The 24,338-nt window shown below is 38.2% G+C and overlaps 1 protein-coding gene across 1 annotated transcript in view; it reads left to right on the top strand.

Annotated features, from left to right (window-relative positions):
* The window catches only part of NSRP1 (nuclear speckle splicing regulatory protein 1), a 38,571-nt gene that overhangs the window by 2,565 nt on the left and 11,668 nt on the right, over nucleotides 1–24,338 (top strand). The window contains exon 2 of the mRNA XM_075196881.1: nucleotides 4,236–4,323. Within this exon, the coding sequence (XP_075052982.1) occupies nucleotides 4,236–4,323 (88 nt within the window). The remainder of the gene's footprint in view (nucleotides 1–4,235; nucleotides 4,324–24,338) is intronic.

Genomic DNA, 24,338 nt, shown 5'->3' with positions numbered 1-24,338 from the left:
GCATTGGGTTTCATTTGTAGTGTAAAAATGAGGTGTGATAAAGGGCACCCCTATCTGCTACCATTAGTAATGGAAAAGCTATAGTGAGGAACCCTGATTCACTTTGAAGTATTTTTTTAGCCTTCAAATGTAAAATATGAAGTATTATGGCTAATGTGAATAAATATCTTATTGGTTATGCCTGTAGGTGGCGCCATGATGCAACACATTACATTTCCTTAACTAATTGTATTCCTAGTCATATATAATTACTTCTAAACTATTTATCTTGAAAACATCAAATCAAAGTTATGTTACTGTGTCTTCTTTGGACTCTTAAAGCTACTCGAAGATGTTTTTAATAATTCGTATAGGTGAAACTTTTTTGTAGGCAAACTTAAATCTTAATGCCCCTATACTTCTGCTGAAAGTTTCTGATGCTGGTAGAAAAGAGCTGGGGAATGTTGTTATACAGTATGTAATAATGATAATAGTAAAACGTGTTACATGGAAGTACGAGCGCTTTACAAGCCGTAAATACAATGTATTAAACTAAGAGTAGCTGTCATTATATTTGTGGGTGAGCAGATGAGAGCCTATTTTTCATGTGTGTTTGATTCGGGTCAGAGCACCTTTTTGTTATCCTTCTTCATCACCAGCTTGTCCATATGTGCCAGGTTTTGAAGTAGTCAGGGATAGAACAAAGTGTAGCCAGCAGTGATGTGATATAGGACAGTGAAGTGGAGTAGGATGCCATTTATTGGGAGGTAGATTGTGGTTCTCCAAAACTTAGTGTTGTGAAGTGAGGATCTCATCAGACTGATGAGGAAAAACTGGTGTTGAGAGCACCTCTATAAGAGGCAAAGTTCATGCATGTAACTTGTTAAATACTCAAGCTCCAAAGGATTTTAAATGGTTACTTTTAGTTTACTTGTTTATGTAGATGATAATCCTGAGGTGGAAAAAAGTATTTCACGTAAGCTGACTCTTGATGTGGTTAAACACCATCCAGTACCATAACCAGTTTGTGCACATTGTCAAAGTCCTGCAGATTTTTATCCCCAGGATGTAGAATAATTGTCTGCCGTTGACTCCTTGTTAAAGGTCTTTGTCCTCTGACACACACACACACACACACAAATAAACATATATACACACATTGCAAAACAACAATTGTTGTTAGCACTTGTCCTTACCAATACAAATATGAATATCTAGCATAATAGAAATAGTCACTCTTGCTCACCTCACAACTTAGGCAATGTGGCTAAAACATTAGTTTTGGTTATTGGTTTGTAAACCTATTGTTGGCCTGACCAGGCAGAAGCCAGGGCTATAGTAGGCATAATTATTAATCAAAACGGGGAAACATATGCCAGCACTCATCCTCACCTGCATTTGTCCAGCTTCAGAGAAGCGCCACACATAGTATAAAAACTTTTTTCAAAGTGATCAATGATAATGGTGCCAAGTGAACTCGTACCAAAGTGTAAAATATAATAGGCTTATCTGATGTATTGGTGAAAGGTAGAATGGAATCTTCCTTATCAATTTTCCATAACGCAATGATGAGTCCAAAGGAAAGTTGTAAATCAAGAGAGAGATAAATAGTGTAGTATGCTCCTAGCTAGGGGATCCATTCATCAGAATCTCATAAGTAACATTACTATCACAAATTCCCACAGAAACACTCACAACGTCTTGTGGAAAGCCTTCCAAGAAGAGTGGAAGCTGTTATCGCTGAAAAAGGGGGAGCAACTCCATATTAAAGCATATGTGTTTCAATACAATGTCAATACAGTCCCTGTTGGTGTAATGGTCAAGCATCCGAGTACTTTTGTCCATATAGTGTGTGTGTGTGTATGTTTGTATATAATATATATATTATATACAAACATACACACACACTTGCTACAACTGTCTTTTTCTAATGTTTGTGTTTATACTGTTTGGTTTTCGGTGCTTTAGCTCAGATTAGAATACAAATGAGTCCCACTTCTGTCACTGTCATGGTCGGACGTACATCTACTTGCGTAGCGTATCTTGTGTGAAATAACTCTGCACATGATCAGAAACGAACCTTGCGCCAATGCACACAATTGCATGCGATTCATGCCTGACTGTAAATGACAGTTACAACTGCCTACCACTTGAGAGGCTGAATGGGGGAGGGAAGGGGTGGACTAATATTGTACAGTAAGGACATGTCGAGGGCACAGAGATGCACCTAGTTCAAGTCCTGGGCTCCTCCTAAGTGCGTATGGTTTAAGAGGTAAGAGTGTTCAGCATCAGCAACTGTGTAAAAACACTACTCTGCAGCCTTGGAAATGAAAGGACACTCGGAATTGATCATAGATCATACTTAACTGCTCCTTTTCACCTATGTGTTTTTTTAAAAATTTGAAGGCAACATTAGGTCTGTAGAATGGACATTTGTCATATCATTAATGTGCTGCAAGTATACTTTGGAAAACATAGCCAGAAATACTTTGCTGGGTCTGTCAATAGTATTGAAGACGCTGTTAAAAAACGCTGTCTAATAGTTTAAAAGTGCCTGTTATTCATACGTGCTGGACTGTAAAAGAGCAGTGCATAAAGGTGAATGAGCCCTGGGCTCATTTCTTGCACTTTTCACACAATAATAAATGTGGTAAAATAGGACAAATAAAAGTCTCTGGTTCTTTTCCCACCAACACTTTACAAACTTTTAATGTCAGAATTTCTGAAACATAGTAAGCCCTATTTGCCATGTGTTAATGTGCGCTGTCAGTACAATAGATTATCTTAGTGAAAGTGCAGTGCATAAAAGCACATAGAACACATATTATCAACACATCACCAGAAGCGTGTGTTAGTGTACATGAGGTTGTTATCCTTTCCTAGCACAGATGTGTGCAGGAGCCATCAACCCAGTCATACTATATCTTCCTGAACTTTTTGAGGTCTTGGGTCATAGATGACTAATGAGAAAAATCTTAGTTTTTATTGGCTGAGAATACATGTGTTGATGATCGGTAACCATGTACATAACTAGCTATGGATTCATATGAAAGTCAACAAAGGCTATTGCCATGAGATAATACATTTTTAAAGAGCATTATAGATGCATTTTGGTTTGGTTGCCTTTTCTTCAATCATGTTCTCTAGATGATCGAAGCAGTCAATCTGACATCCAAAGCAAATATGAGACTGTACATTGTACCCGGTCCTGTGACATCTTTATAGGATAAGGCCAGTCCAATGATTCCTGTTCCTGGGTTCACAACCGGTTAGCAATTTAAATATAACACAGAGACTTACTGTCCATGAGGAGAGAAGAGGCTCGGAGGCACCTGTGTAGGTGAGTTGTCCTTCACCTGGGATGGAAACCCTACAGTTCTGTATGTTGGGGGAGAGAGAGATGGGCAATCATTTAATGGAGATGTCCACTACATGACTTTTATCACATAAGATAGTGCTTCTTCTCTACTTGTTTAGTAGCGAGAAGCCTGAGTGGTGGGCCGCCTATTTCTGCTTCTGTGAGATCCTGATAGATTTCAGTCTTGGAGGGAGCCCAGCAGGATCTTGCCTGCTCCCATTGACTGTTTGTATGTTTGAAAAGAAGCTGCATTAATTACCTTAAAAGGGTGACCTTCATGAACTTGATAAAAGGCAGCTCATGAATTCTATATTCCTTTAGAGCCAAGATTGTCGTATGTAGAAATATTTTATCTGATTAGAATATAATTTTTTGTATTTTACTAAACTTTCTAGTCCAAGTAACTCATGTCATTACTTATTGTATATTATAATTTATAATGAAGCTAAAAATATTTTATTACTCTGTTTAGGTGCGTTGACTTAGAAATGTGCATGTCCAAGAAGAAGTATATTAATTATTCTAAACCCTTGCAGGTCCTCACTAAGTGACTTAGAAAGTGGGAAAAACTGTCACAGAAATATGACAGCAGGTAGTGTTTTTCTGAGTAAATAGAGCTGTTTTGGTATTCTAGAAATGGTAAGTTAGTACAGTGTGTACCTGGTATTAGAACATACCATTTTCAAGGTTTATATCTACTAGACTGGTCAGCATATCAACTGCACTCGCATGTTGTATAAAGCAGTGGCAAATATCCTGATTTTCACTTAGTTGACGTTCTTAGCTTTCCAGGAAAAATGCATTGCAAAAGGGAGACACTGATTGTGAAATATGTGTTATTTATGGTCCAGTACAGGATTATTACTAAATATTTACATCTGGATCTTCTATCTCACAGATATGGACTTATTATTCCCAAGAAACTGCTCCAGAAAAATGTTTGTTTGCCAAAGCATTCAGCGTTTGCAGATGATTCTGATGATGAGGTAAGAGTAATATGCTTATCAGTCACCTGTCTAGTCTGGAACAAGTACAGTATCCAGTGTGTCACCAACTCTACTATATAGGCTGTCACGCCTTTGACTTTTATACATGTATTTATTTGGCCTTTTGAACTGTGATGGAGAACACCATACTCTCAGCAGAAAGACAGTACAGTGATAGCTTCCATGGATAGAGAGAAAAATACAGCAGGAAGGATACAGCAGAATACAGGTGGGTGAGTGGGTGCTCACGTACTTGAAGGTACTGGATGCAAGATAGGTTATCTTACACTTCAGGAAACCCACATGCACCTTACATTGGACATTAAACTTGTACGTATTGTGGAGAAAAGAATGGTAAGAATCTCAATATATATATTATATATGTGTATGTATGTGTGTGGGTGTGTGTATGTATATATATATATATATATATATATATATATATATATATATCTAATATATAAATGCTTAGTGGCGTCTGTGTGTGTGTGTGTAAAAAAAAAACCAAGTTGCAGCGACACCTGCTGGGCAGAGTTATACACTGACCTACTAAATTCTTAGTGTGTGTGGGGAAAAAAATTCAAAAAGGGCTGAAATTTGGTAGGGCTCAAACTCATTTTCGTGAGATAATTTTACCTCATGAACACACATGTGTAGAGGTGTGTGTGTGTGTGTGTGTGTGTGTGTGTGTGTGTGTAAAAAACTATTTTCTCAGAAAGGGCTCATCCAATTGACCTGAAATTTGGTATACTGACATTATTTGACAAAAAAATTAGAATAGTCAAGTCAGTTAACTTCCATCATCCCCTCTTCCCCCCGTGGGAGGGGTAGTAAAGGCTAAATTTACGAGTTGAGGGGTCAAACTCATTTTCGTGAGGTAATTTTACCTCATGAACACACATTAAAAAGGGCGCTTGCGTCGGGAAGTAACGATCTTCCCCTGAGGAGGCCTGGGCTAGGCCCAAATGCATGACAAGAACCTTTTTAAGACCTTAAGTATCTTGATTTGACTAGAATGCATGAGTATCATGCATGGGTTAACTTGTATGTATATGTGTGTGTATGTATATATATATATATATATATATATATGTATGTATATATATATATATATATAAAATGTGTGTGTGTTTTTTTTATATATGTAATGTTCATATATATATATATATATATATATATATATATGTTATAGAAATGTGTGTATATCTACAGTGTAATATTATAGAAACGTGTGTGTATATCTACAGTGTATTATTATATACTATTTGTCCGTGATAGTGGGGTATGGGGCAGGTCAATGTACATTAAGTCGAAGCTGTAACTGATGAGTTGTTCCGAGTCCAAATTCCAGTGGACTGTGTCAGGTAATGCAAAATCATTGAATGGGTGAGATGAAAGTCCAGCTCATTGACGGAATGAAGCTTAAATGAGCACATTTATAGAACAAGTTCATGAACATAGTTCTGGATTTCAGCAGAGGGCACTGTAAGCTACGGATCAAAAAAGGTTTAATAAAAATGCTGCAAAACCATAAAATCGTCTCACTATAGAGACAAACATTAAACACATCAGGTGTTTTCTGTCTGATCCTTACACAGGCGGTTAACTTGGAGCACAGACATAAATTGAGTTGATTGTTGATCACTATGTAGAACATAAGGTATATACTGATGTGTGTGTTTGGCAGCTGAGCACTTTTGGGGGGGAATTCAATTAGCTTTTTTCTGGTACTACAGTACCACAACTCCTCGCATCCCTAAGGAGGGCAAAGAGAAATCCGTGATGTTGGGGTAACGCGGAGTGGTTTTGCAACCATTCTGTAAGCACTCTGCACATAATTGAATTTACCCCTTTTGAGTCATTGATTGTAATGTTCTCTTTAAATTTATACATTATTTACCTTCTTTCTGTTCTGCAACATGGTTAGTAAACACAACAACACAGAAATGAGATGCAACCTGTGTATATTGATCGTTCTCTAAGCATTGTGTTCTGTAACACAGTTCACACAGTTGTCCGTGACACAAACTATAGATCTATATACGAAGGTGTGAAACAAAGTATTAAACTGAAAAGACCTGAAGCAGAAATAAATGCTCACCAATGGTAAATATGATGCTTAATGAAGCAATGCTTTAGCCATTCAGTGTGCACAACCTCATATAATACATTGATGAATTAAGGCACATTTTGGTATTTCTGCTATCATATTTAATGAATGATCAATAAATATACTTGACATCATATTTTCGTGTTGGTTTGCTTATTAATGTTTATTATTTGTGTTTGTCTGACAGTTTAATAATAGTATAGCATACACTTTCTTGTACTAAATATAGTACCTGAATTATAATTTTGTCTTTGGAACCTAGTTGGGCCCATGTTGTGGTCACCATGGAGGAGCGGACACATTACAGAGCAGACATAGCAGTTAACATCAGAGCTGAGAAGAGTGAACACACTTCTCTATCGCTGGTATAACTAACATGACAAGGACCTAGTGTATACACAGTATAATAATCTAGCCTCTACCTAAATGTAGCACTCCCTGTAACTTTATCTACTGACCCTGTCTAGAAATTCACCTTTTTCTAACCTTATCTCAGCCAATTAGACAAAACAATAAGAAAGGGGCCTAGAGGGAAAGCTAAGTAGTGTAGCACTGGTCTAATAACCATAGACTGCATTTGGCACACAGCCCATCCTCTTACATAGTTGGCTTGAAAAATATGTTCACCAAGTTCAACCCTTCAGTCTTAATATCTGTAATTTCTTCAATCAGAGAACTGCTAATACACTACATGGATGCCATAATAGGGGAACATTCCTTCATGACATCTGTCTATCATTCTTGTGGGATTGCCTTCATTACTTTAATTGTGCTTACTGTAACAGTCTCTTTATGCAGTTGGAGACTAAGGGCCTTATTTAGAGTAAGGAGCAAAAGTAAAAATAGAAGATGCAAATTTTCTCCGGAACAAGCCATACTGCAGTGCATGGGGTGCAGACGTATAGAGTTATTATTTTTGCATGCAGGGAATATACCGGCTGCTTTTGCATGTACTGGACAGCTTTATTTTAACTCTGCAACTTAGAGTTGAGGTAGGACATGCTTCCTTCCAACTCTGTCTAATGAAAATATTTATACTGTGTGATTATATGACTCCTTAAGCATCTCTTCTCTAGTGTAATTAAGTGTAGCTGGGACAGTATTTTCTCATACACGATATCTTCTATAGCGCTTATTAATAAGTCACCCTTCTCGCTACTTTCTCCAGTTTCAGGACATCCTGTCTGAATTGGTGCTAAAAATTGTACTCCTGTTCAGTAAGCCTTGGGAACACCTATCCACATCTGGTGGGTTACACTCCAAAATCCCTTTCTGGAATGGGGCGATGGCCACCTCAAAAGAAATCCTGGTTAAAGAAGTCCCAGACAGCCCGTGTTTCTGACTCCTTAATATGACAACCATACAATTAACCCAATACAAAATTTCTTTATTAAATCACCTCTATTGTGCTACAAAAGCTGTGATCCCGATCCATTGGAGATCCCCTTCCTCTCCAATCTTAAAAGAATAGTTTGCAAGGTTGGAATTGAGTATGGATGATCTTATTTTTTTCTCCACTAACAAATATGAAGTTTACTACGCACATGGTTGGAATTCACAGATACTGCAACATTTACCTCAATTAAATCTTCTTCACCCTGATGATGATCTGCTGTAGTTCCTATTCCCAACTTTTCACGCATTATCCTTTTGCTGATTTCTTTAGAGCCTGGACCCAAAACCTTCGCAACATAAACCTACTTCCTTCAGCACCCACATTTCCTTCCTCCACTCGTCTCCCCCTTCTTCTTGTTTTGTGTATGTTCCCCTTTGCTGACTTTATTTGTTACAAGGTTATTACTCCATGGTTTATGCGAACCTCTCTTTACTTGTTTTATGAATTCGTCTGTAATTCAGGGTTCTCCTGTTTTATTCTCTTAGTACTTCATCACAATTTCACGTGTTTTGCCTCATTGTACTACTATTATGTGGAAAGTGTTTTATGGCTTTATTAAGCTATTATTCAATAACCTTTATTGTCCTATGTTGGTTGTTGACATTGTACACCAATGGTTTTTATAATTCCTAATAAAGATGATATAAAGAAAAGCAACTGTAATCTACACAGTGTGCACAACTACTTTGTGGACCGAACTAGTATTCATAAAAAGGAAAAACCTCAAGGAAATCATTGAAGCACATTATGGCTAATAGAGATACTGGTCCCAAGTTAATTAATAGGCTGCATTCTCATGAATATTGGTTACGCCCACAAATCGCCTGCCTCCTCTGTGTGTACGCAACAGGTACTCGTGTTTAATAGATATTCGGCATGGTGCATCCAATTACCCAAGAAACCCCATGTCTAGAGAATTCTGGATAATATACTCTATAACCTGTATGGATATTTAAGTAATAAGTCCCATTTCCTATAATGGTAACTTGCAGACAGCATTCACATAGTTTATGTACAGGGATGCCACAAACTTTTTTTTTGGTTTTATTCCAGTAACATAAAAACGACATGTCGCTCTGCACTTGCTCTTCAGCAACAAAGATATGATTTTTATGGAAACTCTTTATTAAAATGTGTAAAGCAAAGGGATAAAATATAAGGTAATAAGACCTCCTGATCCCCATGCCTTTAACAGATTAAATGGTTGATGCTATCAACTTTTCTTGTTCACGTTTGCTTACTTAATATCAAATTTTTTATTAGACAGGTATTAATTCCAGGAGTTTAGTAGATAAGGGGCAGCGTTCAGGGAGAGATTCATTTCCTGAGACTTATCAGTGGGAAAAGCATCTCTGCCTCAGGGTGGTATATTTATAACTGAGCTCTAATGAAGTCCAGCCAGGGGACTGCTCACACTTTACTCTGATCGCAGAGCTGATATGTTGTCCATGTTTTCCCAGGAACAAGCTCTTTTTTATTTGGCTTTGCAGCTAGTTATTGTTCCATTTTCTGGTTAAGGGTGCTTCTGTCATGCTGTAAGCCGTTTAATATATTTTCAAAGTAAGACTATAATGGCTTTAAAAGTATTTTATTTTGCTAAGCTTTGAACATAATAGATTGCCACAGCCAAGGCATCTTCCTATCAAAATCAAAGCAAAAATGGTAAATACTATAATTTTTAAGGTGCTTATGATTAGAGGTCAAAGTGTCAATCTTCTTCTACTGCTTCTACTTGTGTCCTCAGGGGTAAGGTCAGCTGGGCTGGAACAACCAGGTGTCAATCAGATCATTGCTGTGTTTACAGTAGCACAGAGTATTTCACAGTGGAGTGTGCTGATAATGGAGGAAAGCAGTTATCTGTCCTAATGTATGCGGGCAATGTCATGTGGCAAGGAGAGGAAAGCCACAGACTGAGATATAGTTTAAGGAGCAGGTAAATGTGTACTTTAAAGCACACTTACATTTTCCATCAGTGTGACAAAGCATACCTGTCACACTGCTGCAGATTAGTTATATGCTATCTGCTCAGATATAAGCTTAAAAATATGTTGCCTTTTATATGTATATTTGCTTTTTTCTTGCCAGCTATCATTATTTAGGAGTGTTTCTGAATGTGTGAGTGTCTCATGTACTGGGAGAAGCATGCTCACTGGTCTCCTGAGAAGTTTGTGACCTCTCAGCAAATTAGGCAGTCTATCATTAAGGGTCATTTAGAAGCCGCAGAAGTGTAAAACCAAAGTACATGTGTTATTTCAGGACATTGTGCACCTACATTTACTTAATGATGCCTAGTCGTGTATGGGAAGTGCATGAGATTGCAGGCCAGGATGGTGGCATCTGCAAAAGTCTACACCAGCTGATGAGAGAAGCTGGATGAATGGAGGGAGTTCCTTGCAAGGGCAAGCTTACTTTTTCACTCAAGCACAAAAACTAGGGGGTAAATGTATCAATCTGCGGGTTCTTCAACACCCGCGTGTTCAGCCTCTTTCGCGATTAAATTTCAAGCGTCGCTGCATTGTAAAGGGAAGTTAACCCTTTACAATGCAGCGCCGCTTGAAATTTAATCGCGGAAGAGGCTGAACACGCGGGTGTTGAAGAACCCGCAGATTGATACATTTACCCCTAGATTTCATTTTGCAGGAGGGGTATTTAAATGTATGTGTGGAGAGGATGCACTTACAGGAGCATTCCCTGCATTGTTGGAGGGTGCTCGGCATCTTTCTCCTGCTACCTCTGAAGCCCCAGTTATATGGTCTTGTCCCTATACTACTAATACTGGGATGCATTTTGCACCTTCTCGCTGCGGGAATGTATATTTATTTGTAGATGCACTTTGAGCAATGTAATGGAAAGTGACACATGTGATGATTAATAAATGGAGCTAAACCAAGCCATGCAGTAGGAGGAAAATTAGAAATGTTTAAATGAAGTTTTGGTGGTTATTTATTCTTTTATTGTATTTACCACATAAGGATAGCCACATTTTGTATTTCTTTAATTGTACTGCTAGATGTGTTCCATAGACTTTGATGGCAGATGAAAACCATTTGACCCATCTAATGGACCCAAGTTTTTTTTTTTGTTATCAGAGGGAGGGGGCTTTTTTCTGCCCGAGATAGGGAGTTTAGCTCTGGGATGTGATTACATAGGTTATCTCCACATTCCATGCCCATTACCAACATGGAGGACTGGCAGCTTTACAAATAAGAAGCTGTCATCTGCTACACCCCCATGTAACCGGCCAGCGCACAGTGCGGGTACACCACGGGGTAAATAAGAACACTGAGTGAGTGATGGTGGCTTGGACCTTAAAATAAGGCTCATAGATCACTGTGGTGAATGAAAGGAACAGATGATGGACCTCCATGCTGGGGCTTGTATTTTCACAGCTGCATAAAAGACTACACGTTGCCATTTCTGCCATATGGTATAAAATATTATAAAGTAATTATTTGCTTGTTGTTCTGAAGAAGGTAAAATCTCTGTGCAAAAAGTCAAAGTTAACTTAAACTCGTTTTCAAACAGGAATGGACCGCAAATCAGTTGTGTATATTTTTTCACTTATATTTGTTTATTTTCCTTATCTGCAGTATTGTTATGCTACTTTCCTTTACTTGGGCAAGAGGTTTATTTGCTGATCCTGTGTAGTAAAAGAAAAAATAATTTCCTTTTTAGAGAGCCACACCAGATATGTACTAAGCAGCAGTACAAATAAACAGGAGGCGGGTCAGGCTGTATAATATAAAACTCAGCCCTGTAGACTGACTGACCTTGGTGCCTGTCGTTAGTTTGCTGAATCTGTCACAAGACTATACCAGTACAGAGTCTGGTTTTATCTAATTCCTGTAAGAAAACTTAAAATTGTCCTGTTACAAAGATACAACTGTAAGACCTGTGTATCTGTATAATAGTAAACGAACAATAAAAAGAAAAATGAGAGTTTTAAAGATCTTTTGTAAAGCACCACGTTCAGAAAGTTGAACTGTCATTGTTGTTGCCAACTCTATTACTCCATTGGTGATCTCTGCAGCCTCATCGGTTGCAGCAGCCGCCGTCACGTCTTCTAAGAAGATGGGAACAGGTTTCCTGGCTCTGTGTCCAGCAGTGAGCATGATGCTACAGAAAAATACTGAGCACACAGGTACACTGAGCTGGCAGATAACCATATGTATGCCCATTAAGAAAAAAAAGGTTAATTTTACATACTAGTAGGTTAATTGGCTGCTATCAAAATTGACCCTAGTCCCTCTCTCCCTCTCTCCCTGTGTGTGTGTGTGTGTGTGTGTGTTAGGGAATTTAGACTGTAAGCTCCAATGGGGCAGGGACTTATGTGAGTGAGTTCTCTGTACAGCGCTGCGGAATCAGTGGTGCTATATAAATAAATGGTGATGATGATGAAGATAAATCGTGAAGGAGGGTGATTGTTTCCAGCAATTGACTCTCTTAAGATTTCTACATTGACTAGTTCATCTTTCATGTCTCCAGCGCTGTCTCTCCTCATTCCAACCATATCACACCATTAGTCTGCACAAAAATGGCAGTCGTCAATAGCTGCTCTAAAAGTAGTGGCTGATGATACTTCTACCTTACAGTAGCTACACACAGACTTTCCCCACCACCAATTACAACTGTCATTCCACTACCTTATATATCCATTGTTCCCCACACCTCTTAGATTGTAAGCACATTTGGACAGGACCATCTTTAACTCCTGTTTTATGTCATTCCACACAATTAATTTGTATTATGATCTACTCAAAATACAGCACTGCATAAATAAAGGATAACAATGCTGTTTTGCAATTTAAGAAGAATTTGTAGCTAATGTAATCACATGAATTTCTGTTATGTGCACCTTGAAATTCTGAACAAAACAAATATTATTGAATGGTATTATGCAGTAAGACATAATGGACAATAATAAGACATACATATACCTGTATATTTTTATCCTACAAGATTTCAAGGGGTCACAGGTTCTTTGGCTTACAGGCTAGCACTCGCCTCTAAAGTGAATATGACAGAAGGAAGAGCAGTGTTTTGTAGCTTATTATCTGTACAATAGCTTGCATGTGTGTATAGCTATACATTGTGTTTATTCCTTTCTGTTCATATTGGTTTTTTTTAAAACTTAAAAGGTTTTTATTAAGTTTTTAGTAACAGAATATGTAACAAACATGGCAGTTACAACAGAGTACAGTGCATAATGTAGATCCAATAAATCAGTCAGAACTGCCCATAAACAAACAATCAAAAAAGAAACAACAAACAATAACAACTGTTCATATTGTTTTACAAACCTGTATGATAGTCACTCTTTGGGGGGAAAATTGATAGCGTTACTCGTGAGAATAACGCTGCCCGCACTAATACCATTAATACGGTAATGGTGCGCATTATTACCATTAGTACAGTAATTTCAACGCTGCTTTTTGCTCAAAGCTCTGAGAGCTGTGAGCAGAAATCTGTGTTAAAATTACCGTACTAACGGTAATATTTCGTGGACCGCATTATTCTCACAAGTAACGCTGTCAATTGAATTTCCCCCTTTAAGTCAAGGCTCAACAAATTTCTCTAAAAAATCAAGAACCTTTAGCACCAGCTACTTCTTAGAAAATGTACCCACATGTGCTGCCAGTGAGTGGGCTACGGGACTTTGATCATGTCTGTCTTGTGAGATTTATAGGGGTATATTTATAAATTGGGCGAAAGTCCTAAATCTGACAAAAATGGATGAAGATTTTCTATCTCCCTTAAGAGCTCTGCAGTACCGTATGTGAGTGACAATCTGGCAACGAATTAGAGGGCAGCTGATTGGTTCTGTTTCCCTGCCAGACTGCCTCCCACAAGTGCCTCCACATCTGCAGGGAGAGACCTGACTCGGGCATGGAGTGTCTGCCGGCGGGACAGAAGAAATACAGGGGGGCCTAGGATGGCTTTGGATTCCCTGTAGACTGGGTGCCTGTATGTATTATCTAGTTGTCCTGGCAATCTGATGGCTGCTTTAAGCAACTTGACCTGATGGTTGTAAATATTTGTAGGGATAATTAATTCTGGGTGTTAAGTGTTAAACCGCCTCAGTCGCCAAAATCCTGACATCCATGTTTTATGAAGCCTAAATTCTAATCTGTTTACCTGCAGTATTTTGAATCGACTAATGTCATATAATATTTTGTTACTTAGGACTGAATACAACCCAAACAATTAGTGATGTGACAGACAGAATACAGCTTTATGTAGGTTAGTTTCCCTACATTACGCACATGAGGGACTAGATCTGAAAAGTGCAGGATTTAAATAATATCTACCCCTTTACAAGGCTATATAGTAGAATGTTGTAGTGTAGATGTGCAATAGTCTCTGGGACTGCTACAGAGTGGTATCCCTGTGTCTTCTGCATGGCTCATTGCGTGTAAGTAATATTAATTAATGAGAAGTCTGACATGTTAATCCATGTGCAATTACTGGAGTTGGTCCATATTTCATGCTCTGTGCTATATCACTACAAAGAGAATCTGTCTTTAGTCAAACATTGTGGGTGAAAATATTGTTACCTCGAAAAAATAGTCTGAAATTAATGCTTTGTACCCAGAAAGAAAAGCCTTTTGTGTGGACAAATAAAGAAGATTGACTTATTGCTGAGCTTATGGACCTTTAATAAAAGACCTGATGATAAGTGAGAATAATATAAAAGGTGCAGGAAATTGTAATCTATCAGTGCCTGCAAGACAACAGGAAATTGTCACTATAAAGCAGTGACAATGGGGTATTTGTATTGTCGACTCTTTTTTTTTTTTTTTTTTTTTTTACTTTTTAAATGTACTGACACTCTAACTAGACAAGAAGCAGGTGAATCATTATAACATGTTATCTTTGCATATGGGAAACAAAGCTATCAATCAGCTGCAGGAATTACCCAACCTAAAGCAATGTAAAGAAAAATTAAAGCTAAAATACAGATTCACCATATGTACAAGTGCTTTCTGGCATCGCCTAGTAAAGCCCTAAATGTTTACTTGTGAGATTGTCATCTGTATATACAGTTACCTGTGTGCTTTGATACAGATTTGTACAATTAATAACTATTTCTATCCTGTCCCACACTATATTGGTGCAGTGGTATTTTTTAAGACACTAGAACATTGTTTAATCTCCTCTCCTTTGTATACAGACATCAGTCATTTTCATCCCTGCAGGAAATTAAGCAGACTGATGAGTAAATAACTTATGTTGTATGATATGGTTCATATAGAGGTGTTTTACATGTTATGTGTCATGCACTACAAAAAAGTAGGGACGTGGTGATCCTAGAGCTATGTCTAATGCGAGACAATTAATTGCCTATACAATTAATTGCCTGTACAAAAAATACTTTTTGTATAAAATAGCATTCTGGGACTGCACTGTGGCACACTGGTTAGCACTGCTGCCACACAGAGCTGAAGCCAAACCAGGGCACCATCTTTGTGTCGTTTGTATGTTCTCCCCATGTTTGTGTGGGTTTCTCCAGGAGCTCTGTTTTCGTCCCACATCTGGTAGGTTAATTAACTTCCAATTAAAGTCTAGTGTGTCTGTGGTTGACAGTGTAGACTGTACGCTCTATTGGGAGAGACTGATGTGATGAGTAAATATTCTCTGTTAGGCAATGCTAATATGAAAGCTTTACATAAATAAAGGATAATAAATGAAAAATAAATTCTTCATTGAGTGGTCCTGATAATGTCAATTTTGTCAGAAGCAAATGAATGAAAACTTTCTTACATGCTGTCCTGAATGCAATTGTACTGAATGAATTCATTTGTTAAATATTTTTTTTTAGATTTAAATGTCCACAGTGGGAATTGTATCCAACCTATAGAAGAACAGAAATGGTACTGGTAATAATGGAGAAAAAACAAAGGCACTGTCAGAGAAAATCATTTCCTGGGAAATGTAAAACTTGCAACTGTCCTTAAATATCAGAGATTTTGCAATTTGTACAGGGACAAGTTCAGGGCTTTTTAATTAGATTTCATCTGTCACAGGGGAAAACAGTGTTTTCATTGAAAAGAATTCAACAGTGTGATAGCACAGGAAGCAATGCATAATCTGAAATTGGATGTAAACAGTAATCTGCTATCTATCAGAAATTATCTGTATTCATCACTATTGGAATATTTTCCCAGTTATCTCCAACACAGACACACAGGAGATACACACACGGACAGGGCAGGAGACCCCCTGCTGTGCGTTCAGCAGCAAAATGGTTTTGGTCATTGTAAAGCTGGGTACACACACTACAGAAATTTCGATCAACTTTTTATGCTGAGCGGTTTTACATGCGATCGATGTTCCGATCGCTCGGTCCATGGACTGCATACACACTAGCCTTGTTTAGGACTATAAAGGGAAAAGCGGACGTCCCTTTAGTGACTTTTTACAGTCATGTTGTTGTGAGCAATGACTGTAATTTCGTACTCCCTGTTGTGGATCGGTCGGAAGTTTATACACACTACACAGCGGAAACGAGATTGGAACGAAAATATTAAACGGTACGACCAACCAAATGAGGCGATAATCGTCCATTTGGGCAGACTTTCGACCATCGTGTCACTGCACACACTGACCCGACTTTTGAATGAGCGCGGTCGTATGTCGGCTGTTTGAGACGATTATTGGACGGAAACAGTGTAGTGTGTACCCAGCTTTACACTTTCCTGGCTTCAGACCAAATGCTTAGTTAACATGAGATATCCTGTCTTCACAATATTAGACAAAAAAGTCTCTTTTCTCAAAAATACCTGTAACAAACAACACATACTGCATTGACTAATATTGGGTGTCAATATGAAAAATACATTTTTAAAATGTACTTCTCAGTGATCCGGCCACACCCTGTTATAGTGGAAACCAGCCCATGCTGGATTTAGGAAGAGTACATGCTGCTCTCTTTTTTTTTTTTTTTTTTTTTTTTTTTTTTCTTCTTAATAATTGTACATTACCTGGTGCAGCATCTGTAGTAAACAGTTCTCCACTTTACAACCATTCTTTTTTTTTTTTCTGCATGTGACTGACCGTTCCTTCTGCTTGCACCACATATGCTGCAGATTCATTCATTTACTTTAAAATTGTTTTAATGATCACCAGCATCCGTAAGTCAGTGTGCACTGTGGTTTTCAGAAAAACATATATTTACAATGATGCAACAACAAACTATGCGGTTAATCAAGATATTGCAAGTAAAATTTGTCTATGGTTTGGTATTTCACATAACGCGTAGAGAATTCATACTGTCCACTATGGCAGCGTTAATTTGACACTTACCACATCTGTATAAAGTAGAAAGCTCTGCCTCACAGCGCTGGGGTCATGAGTTCAATTCCCGGCCATGGCCTTATCTGTGTGGAGTTTGTATGTTCTCCCCGTGTTTGCGTGAGTTTCCTCCGGGTGCTCCGATTTCCTCCCACAGGCCAAAAACATACTGGTAGGTTAATTGGCTGCTAACAAAAAAATTGACCCTAGTCTGTGTCCGTGTATGTTAGGGAATTTAGACTGTAAGCTCCAATGAGGCAGGGACTGATGTGAGTGAGTTCTCTGTACAGCGCTGCGGAATTAGTGGCGCTATATAAATAAATTGCGATGATGAACGGTCAGTTGCACTGTTTAATATTACCCCGACTTTTCTCTGCTTTTTAGTTGTCATATTTTGATGGATTATTTTTTTAAACGCCTGCCCTTCACAAAATACAAAAAAACATTTTGGATTCACTTTACAGGTGGTGAGGACGTACTCACCACTTGTAAAGTGTACAGTGGCATGGGTCATTAATCTCCAGGCCAGTGCACATGATCTGCTCACACTAGTATAAACTAAATATCACTACAATGAGAATGCTTTTTGAAGTGTTCCTGGTATGTTTGTCTGTATTGTGCGCTATAGGGTGAACAGGTAAGGCAAGATGGCCATACAAATCAATTATTCCTGGTAAGTGTGCACTTCACAATCAGTAGACTTGTGTGAGTGCAGAGGCATCGCAAGAGGGTTGCCAAAGTAGGACAATACGTTAATCCAGCAAAACATATCATGTCAGTTATTTCCATTCAGTTTTGCAGTGATATCACTGACAATGCCTTTGTATGTGATTTTACCAGTCTGCAGAAATGATTTGTTACCTACAAGACTGCAATCCTGTAATTCAGACTCATGCTTCTGCGCCTCCAGAGTGTGATGCAAGATTGAGAAGTCCTGCCATTCTATGGCACCTTGTAAAAAGCATTGTAAGGGACTTTATTAGGGATGTGCACCGGCCACTTTTGGTGTTTTGTGTTTTGGATTCGGATTTGCTTGAGGTTTTGGGTTCGGATTTGTTTTGCAAAACACCTGACGAAAGGTTTTGGTTCGGATTTATTTTCACTCCTACGCTATTATTAACCTCAATAACATTCAATAACAATCATTTCCACTAATTTCCAGTCTATTCTGAACACCTCACAATATTGTTTTTAGGCCAAAAGGTTGCACCGAGGTAGCTTGAGCACATAATGCCAAAAAAAGAGGTACAAGATGGAATTGTTCTGGGCCCTCCCTCCCACCCCTCGCGAGATTCGACCCGAGACTTGGACGACAGAGCCTCGTTTTCATTTTTTTGCCCGCCGGAAATATCCGAACAGTGCTCGGATCCCGTTCGGATTCGCACTGTTCGGGTGGGCTCGGATTAGCCGAATCCGAGCCCGCTCATCTCTAGACTTTATACCTTATTAGGGTGATTTGCATAATGCTGCTTGCCCCAAACAAATCCTTCCTTAGGATCCCCATCATTATGTAATAAGTGTGCGCACCATGACTTCCCTGGATTACTAGCAATCAATTATTCTAAAATATAGGGTCCAGTGCAGTATTCAAAGAAAAGTAGGTTTCTGATTGTAGGGTGTTTGCACCTTTCCAATTAGGAGCCGCCTGCCAATACAATCCCTGCAGTGGACCCCAAAATTTCAGAGAGCTCCCGTCAGGCTACTTAATACATTTGGGAAACGGCTGCATTATGTAAAGGGCAGGTGTTACCTGTTAAAAATATTACGCTACAAGGCAAGGCCTCATAATAATGTAGAGATAATAATAAAAGCTGGTATCCCTGGGAATGAGACTGACTTCTGAGCCAGAATAAATAATAATAATATAATAATAATAATAATATAAATAAAGAATTTTATAGTTTAATTATTTCACTTTTCTTTTTTCTTTTTTTTTTTTTTTTTTTTGAGAACAAGTGTTGTAATAGAAGCTAACAGTCCAAAATTGCTGCAATTGTGCAACAAGTTCTACATATAAGGTTAAGAATGAAATCTGAGTGTACATGTGCATCATCCCCATGTAAGCATACAGATAATTGTGCAAACTTTCCATGCAGTGCAGGTATTATTTACGTGCTCCCAGACATTTAAAAATATACACCTAAACAAGAGAGAAAAACATTAGACAGTCCAGGCCTCCCAATCCTCCCTGTATGACGGGACTGTGCTAAGCTTAATGTGCGTATTGGCAGATTCTCTGCATTTTTGGCAACATTGGCCTTTGTTTAGCTTCGTCTGCAGTTTTCATTTATAAATGAGTGGTGCCTGGTACTCCACACCTTATCAGCCTGGTTTACAGGGAAAATTAATCTTTTTGAACAGTGATACACCAGCAGTGTTTTTTACACGTGTAATTTTAATGCCGCCAAGTCATTGATATACATCATTCTAAAGTACAGCAAAAATGTTATAACCATTAAAGTTAAGACTGTGTTAAGTCACCAGAAAGAGATCAGAGTGTAATAAAGGTTGGTGTGTGGAAGCCATAAAGTTATGTCTTAAAAGCTTGCAATGATTTACTTTGTAGTTTAGTTACCTTTTAAATAATGTTTATCATTTTTCACTTTACAGAAGTGCTGGAACTTCTTGTCTAAAAATAAGAAGAGTACGCTATAGGAGACAGTAGTAAAAGAGTTCTCCACTTAAATCTAAAATTTCCCTAATTATACTCCATTTCAGTAGGACCACGAGGGATCTAGTTAGGGACCCTAATTGTTTAGGATTTACTCGCCCTCTCTGGCATTTCTAATGGCCGCCGGTAGATGTTTGAATATAAACTGCATTCATTGAAGAGTTGTTGATGGAGATTATCTGTCCTGTTGAAAATGGACCTGCTTTAAGAATGTCATTGGAGTGACTGGTAACATCAGTTCTACCTTTATAGTAAGGCCAATTGATCCAAGGAACAGTCTCCCATTGGATTTGTTAGAATCTTGTTTAGTAAAAGAATTTAAGAAAAAAATAGGGAGGAAATTTGCCAGCTCAAGGGACTACTTATGACTAGGATATACTAAGATAAATTGATTAAAACGTGGACAATCAAATGATTAATATAATTGTCTGACTAGAGGGACTGGTAGGTTATTTTGTGCTGAAATATTGTTCATTTAAACTATTTAATGGGTGAATAATCATAATAAATAATAATTGTTGTACACTAGATGTTCAGCTTCTTTCAAATTGGTACAATCTACCCTGCACCTTGCTTTAGTTTACATTTAGCAGCTTAAAATGTTCCTATGTGTTTTATATCATTGTGTAACCGCTCCTAATTAATATGGTCTCCCCAGGGAATTTTAGTAACACACCCTGTCGGCTCAGTTAGCCTTTTATCAGTTTCCATTGGCACATGAACACTTTCACAAAGGCAATGCCCTAGTTTTCTTTTTTCTTTGCAACCTCCTGGATGAGCGCCATATCTTGTGTACTGTGATATTCTGGGTAAGGAAGTTTACTAATAGGAGAAAACTATGCCTCTAATGCAATCATTTATAGTGTCACGCCAGTTTTGGAGCAATATCCCATGACAGCAATGTTCTTATGCTCTGCACACACCCATTTTTATAGAAAATTATGAACATAATAAGCTAGATAAAACCACAATGGCAGGAAATTGACAATACAGTATAAACACTATAACACAGAGCAGTACAAAATATAAAAGCACTACCATCAATTATAAATTTTAATAAGGATGTATAAACAAAATAGCTAACCGAAGGGAAGGTAGGGAAGTGGCAGCCTTAGATTACAATCTGCTAAGGGACAAAAGCCATTTTCTTTGTGTTGTTATCCGAAGACACTAATGTGATTCATTAGCCAATTAATACCCCAGAATTTAAAAGGCCAGGCTAGCAATAGGGTTCTCTATATGGAAGCAATGCAAACATAAACCCTGAAGATATTACCCCTGTATGTCTCATTGGCTACCTGACTTCCAGCACGGTGCATTGGTATAATAGTCTCCTGCTTTACACATTACTTTAAGAGTGTTCTGTTAGGGGCAATGGCCCCCCCGAGTTATACTGTTACCAGAATTAAGTGTTGGCCACTGTTGTTTTTTTTTTTTTGCATGAAATAAAGAATATGAGCCATTTCAACCATTTTAAAGCATAATACCCTTCCTGTGTGTTATTGGCAGAAGCGTTATTATGCTAAAAGTATGTATGACTGTGTATATATTAATTTATATAAAGCTTCATGGTAGCGCAGTGGCTCAGTGATTAGCATTGCTGCCTCACAGCACTGGGGTCATGGGTTTGATTGCAAGCAGAGCACTACCTGTGTGGAGCCTAGTTTGCTTGGGCTTCCTCCAAGTGCTGTGGTTACCTTCCACAGTCCAAAAACTTACTGGTAGGGTAACTAACCAAAAATGACCCTACTGTATATGTGTCTGTGCTAAATAGTTTAGATTATAAGCTCCGATGTGGCAGGAACTAATGTGAATGGTTACGTAGGACAGCAACTGAGCTTGCCCAAGATGGTTCCCTCACCTTCTCCCAAAAAAAAAAAAAGTGATCCATACAGTATATGTAAAAAATAAACTGCTTGACAACATGTACAGCGATTAGATTAGAATAAGAAACTGTCCACGAAGACCATACATATTAATTAGGTAGTTGTACACATACATACAATTTGTTGGTCTTTACAGCAGTGATAGCAATTAAGGATCTCGTTCAGATTTCAAAGACCGTTGTTTAAACAAATCCTACAGAAAGTGGCAGTGAGGGGAGCAGCTGTGGAAATGGATCTTGCATTCAGAGAAGCCATGACTTGTACCAGGACATGGAAATATACAGTTATACATAGTAGACTATCACACACATACAGTCAAGTCCATAAATATTGGGACATCGACACAATTGTTATATTTTGGGCTCTATACACCACCACAATGGATTTGAAATGAAACAAATTAAAGCTGAAAGTCTGCAGTTAAAGCACATCTTGTTAGAGGGTATTTACATCCAAATCAGGTGAACGGTGTAGGAATTACAACGGTTTCTATATGTGCCTCCCACTTTTTAAGGGACCAAAAGTAATGGGACAATCGACTTAAAACCTATTTCATGGACATGTGTGACCTATTCCCTCGTTATTTCATCATCAATTAAGCAGGTAAAAGTTCTGGAATTGATTCTAGGTGTGACATTTGCGTTTGGAATCTGTTGCTGTCGACTCTCAATATGAGATCCAAAGAGCTATCACTATCAGTGAAGCAAGCCATCATTAGGCTGAAAAATCAAAACAAACCCATCAGAGAGATAGCAAAAACATTAGGTGTGGCCAAATCAACTGTTTGGAACATTCTTAAAAAAGAATGCACCGGAGTGCTCAGCAACACCAAAAGACCCGTAAGACCACGGAAAACAACTGTGATGGATGACAGAAGAATTTTGTCCCTGATGAAGAAAAACCCCTTCACAACAGTTGGCCAAATCAAGAACACTTTCCAGGAGGTAGGTGTATATGTGTCAAAGTCAACAATCAAGAGAAGACTTCACAAGAGTGAATATAGAGGGTTCACCACAATATGTAAACCATTTGTGAGCCACAAAAACAGGAAGACCAGATTAGAGTTTGCCAAACAACATCTAAAAAAGCCATTAGAGTTCTGGAACAACATCCTATGAACAGATGAGACAAAGATCAGCTTGTACCAGAGTGATGAGAAGAGAAGAGTATGGAGAAGGAAAGGAACTGCTCATGATCCAAAACATACCACCTCGTCAGTGAAGCATGGTGGTGGTAGTGTCATGGCGTGGGCATGTATGGCTGCCAATGGAGCTGGTTGCCTTGTATTTATTGATGATGTGACTGCTGACAAAATCAGCAGGATGAATTCTCGAGTGTTTCGGGCAGTATTATCTGCTCCTATTCAGTCAAATGCTTCAGAACTCATTGGATGGCGCTTCACAGTACAGATGGACAATGACCCGAAGCATACTGCAAAAGCAACCAAAGAGTTTTTTAAGGCCAACAAGTTGAATGTTACGCAATGGCCAAGTCAATCACCTGACCTGAATCCCATTAAGCATGCATTTCACTTGATGAAGACAAAACTGAAGGGAAAATACCCCAAGAACAAGCAGGAACTGAAGACATTTGCAGTAGAGGCCTGGCAGAGCATCACCAGGGATGAAACCCAGCGTTTGGTGATATATATGCGTTCCAGACTTCAGGCTGTAATTGACTGCAAAAGATTTGCAACAAAGTATTAAAAAGTGAAAGTTTGATGTAGGATTGTTTAGTTTGTCCCATTACTTTTGGTCCCTTAAAAAGTGGGAGGCACATATAGAAACCGTTGTAATTCCTACACTGTTCACCTGATTTGGATGTAAATTCCCTCAAATTAAAGCTGAAAGTCTGCAGTTAAAGCACATCTTATTTGTTTCATTTCAAATTCATTGTGCTGGTGTACAGAGCCCAAAATATGAGAATTATGTCAATGTCAAGTCCATAAATATTGGGACTGTATCTGTGCTAAATAACCGTATAACACAAGTGATTGTAATATATTTATAAAGCCTTATTTTGCCCCCCCACCCCCACCCGATATAAAATCTTTTCTGAATATTAGACATTGCAAACATCTGTCAGTGGCACTACCCTTGTTGTTCCTTACCACTTTATATTAGCCCATCTTAAACTTATTTGTGATTAAAGATGCATCAAGCCTTGATTTTAAGTTTTTGTTATTGAACATGATTTTTTATTTTTACTCTGTTTTTGCATATTGTCATTTTGAAGATGGGGTAATAGTGAGCAACACACGTCCAACCTCCCCCAAATGTGTGCTCTAATGTGTTGCATGCTATGTTTAAATGAGATGTCCTCCCAAATATATATTTTAATGTCTAGCTGCTAATTCTCCTGTCATGGATGGATTGAGAATTTTGCAGAACAGTGCTCTCTATAAACACAAAGGCTTTTCTTGTCATGATTACTGATTGGTTTTAATTTTAGATAAATAATTATTGTATGTTTCACTGTAAGGAAATATGTTCTAAAGAAAGAAAGGTAAGGATTTGGAGCTAGGGATTAATTAAAGATCACCCAACTAAATATTATACATTTCCTGGTTATTATAACCAGTGCACAGAATAAGGTGCTATGTCCTATACATTCTGAATGACGTTTTTGTTTTTTTCTAGGGCAGTTTAGGAAATGAAACAT

This window comes from Mixophyes fleayi, chromosome 2 (assembly GCF_038048845.1).
Source record: "Mixophyes fleayi isolate aMixFle1 chromosome 2, aMixFle1.hap1, whole genome shotgun sequence".
Lineage (NCBI taxonomy): Eukaryota > Metazoa > Chordata > Amphibia > Anura > Limnodynastidae > Mixophyes > Mixophyes fleayi.
Note: the sequence above shows the minus strand (reverse complement) of the source record. Positions and strands in the feature narration are given on the sequence as shown.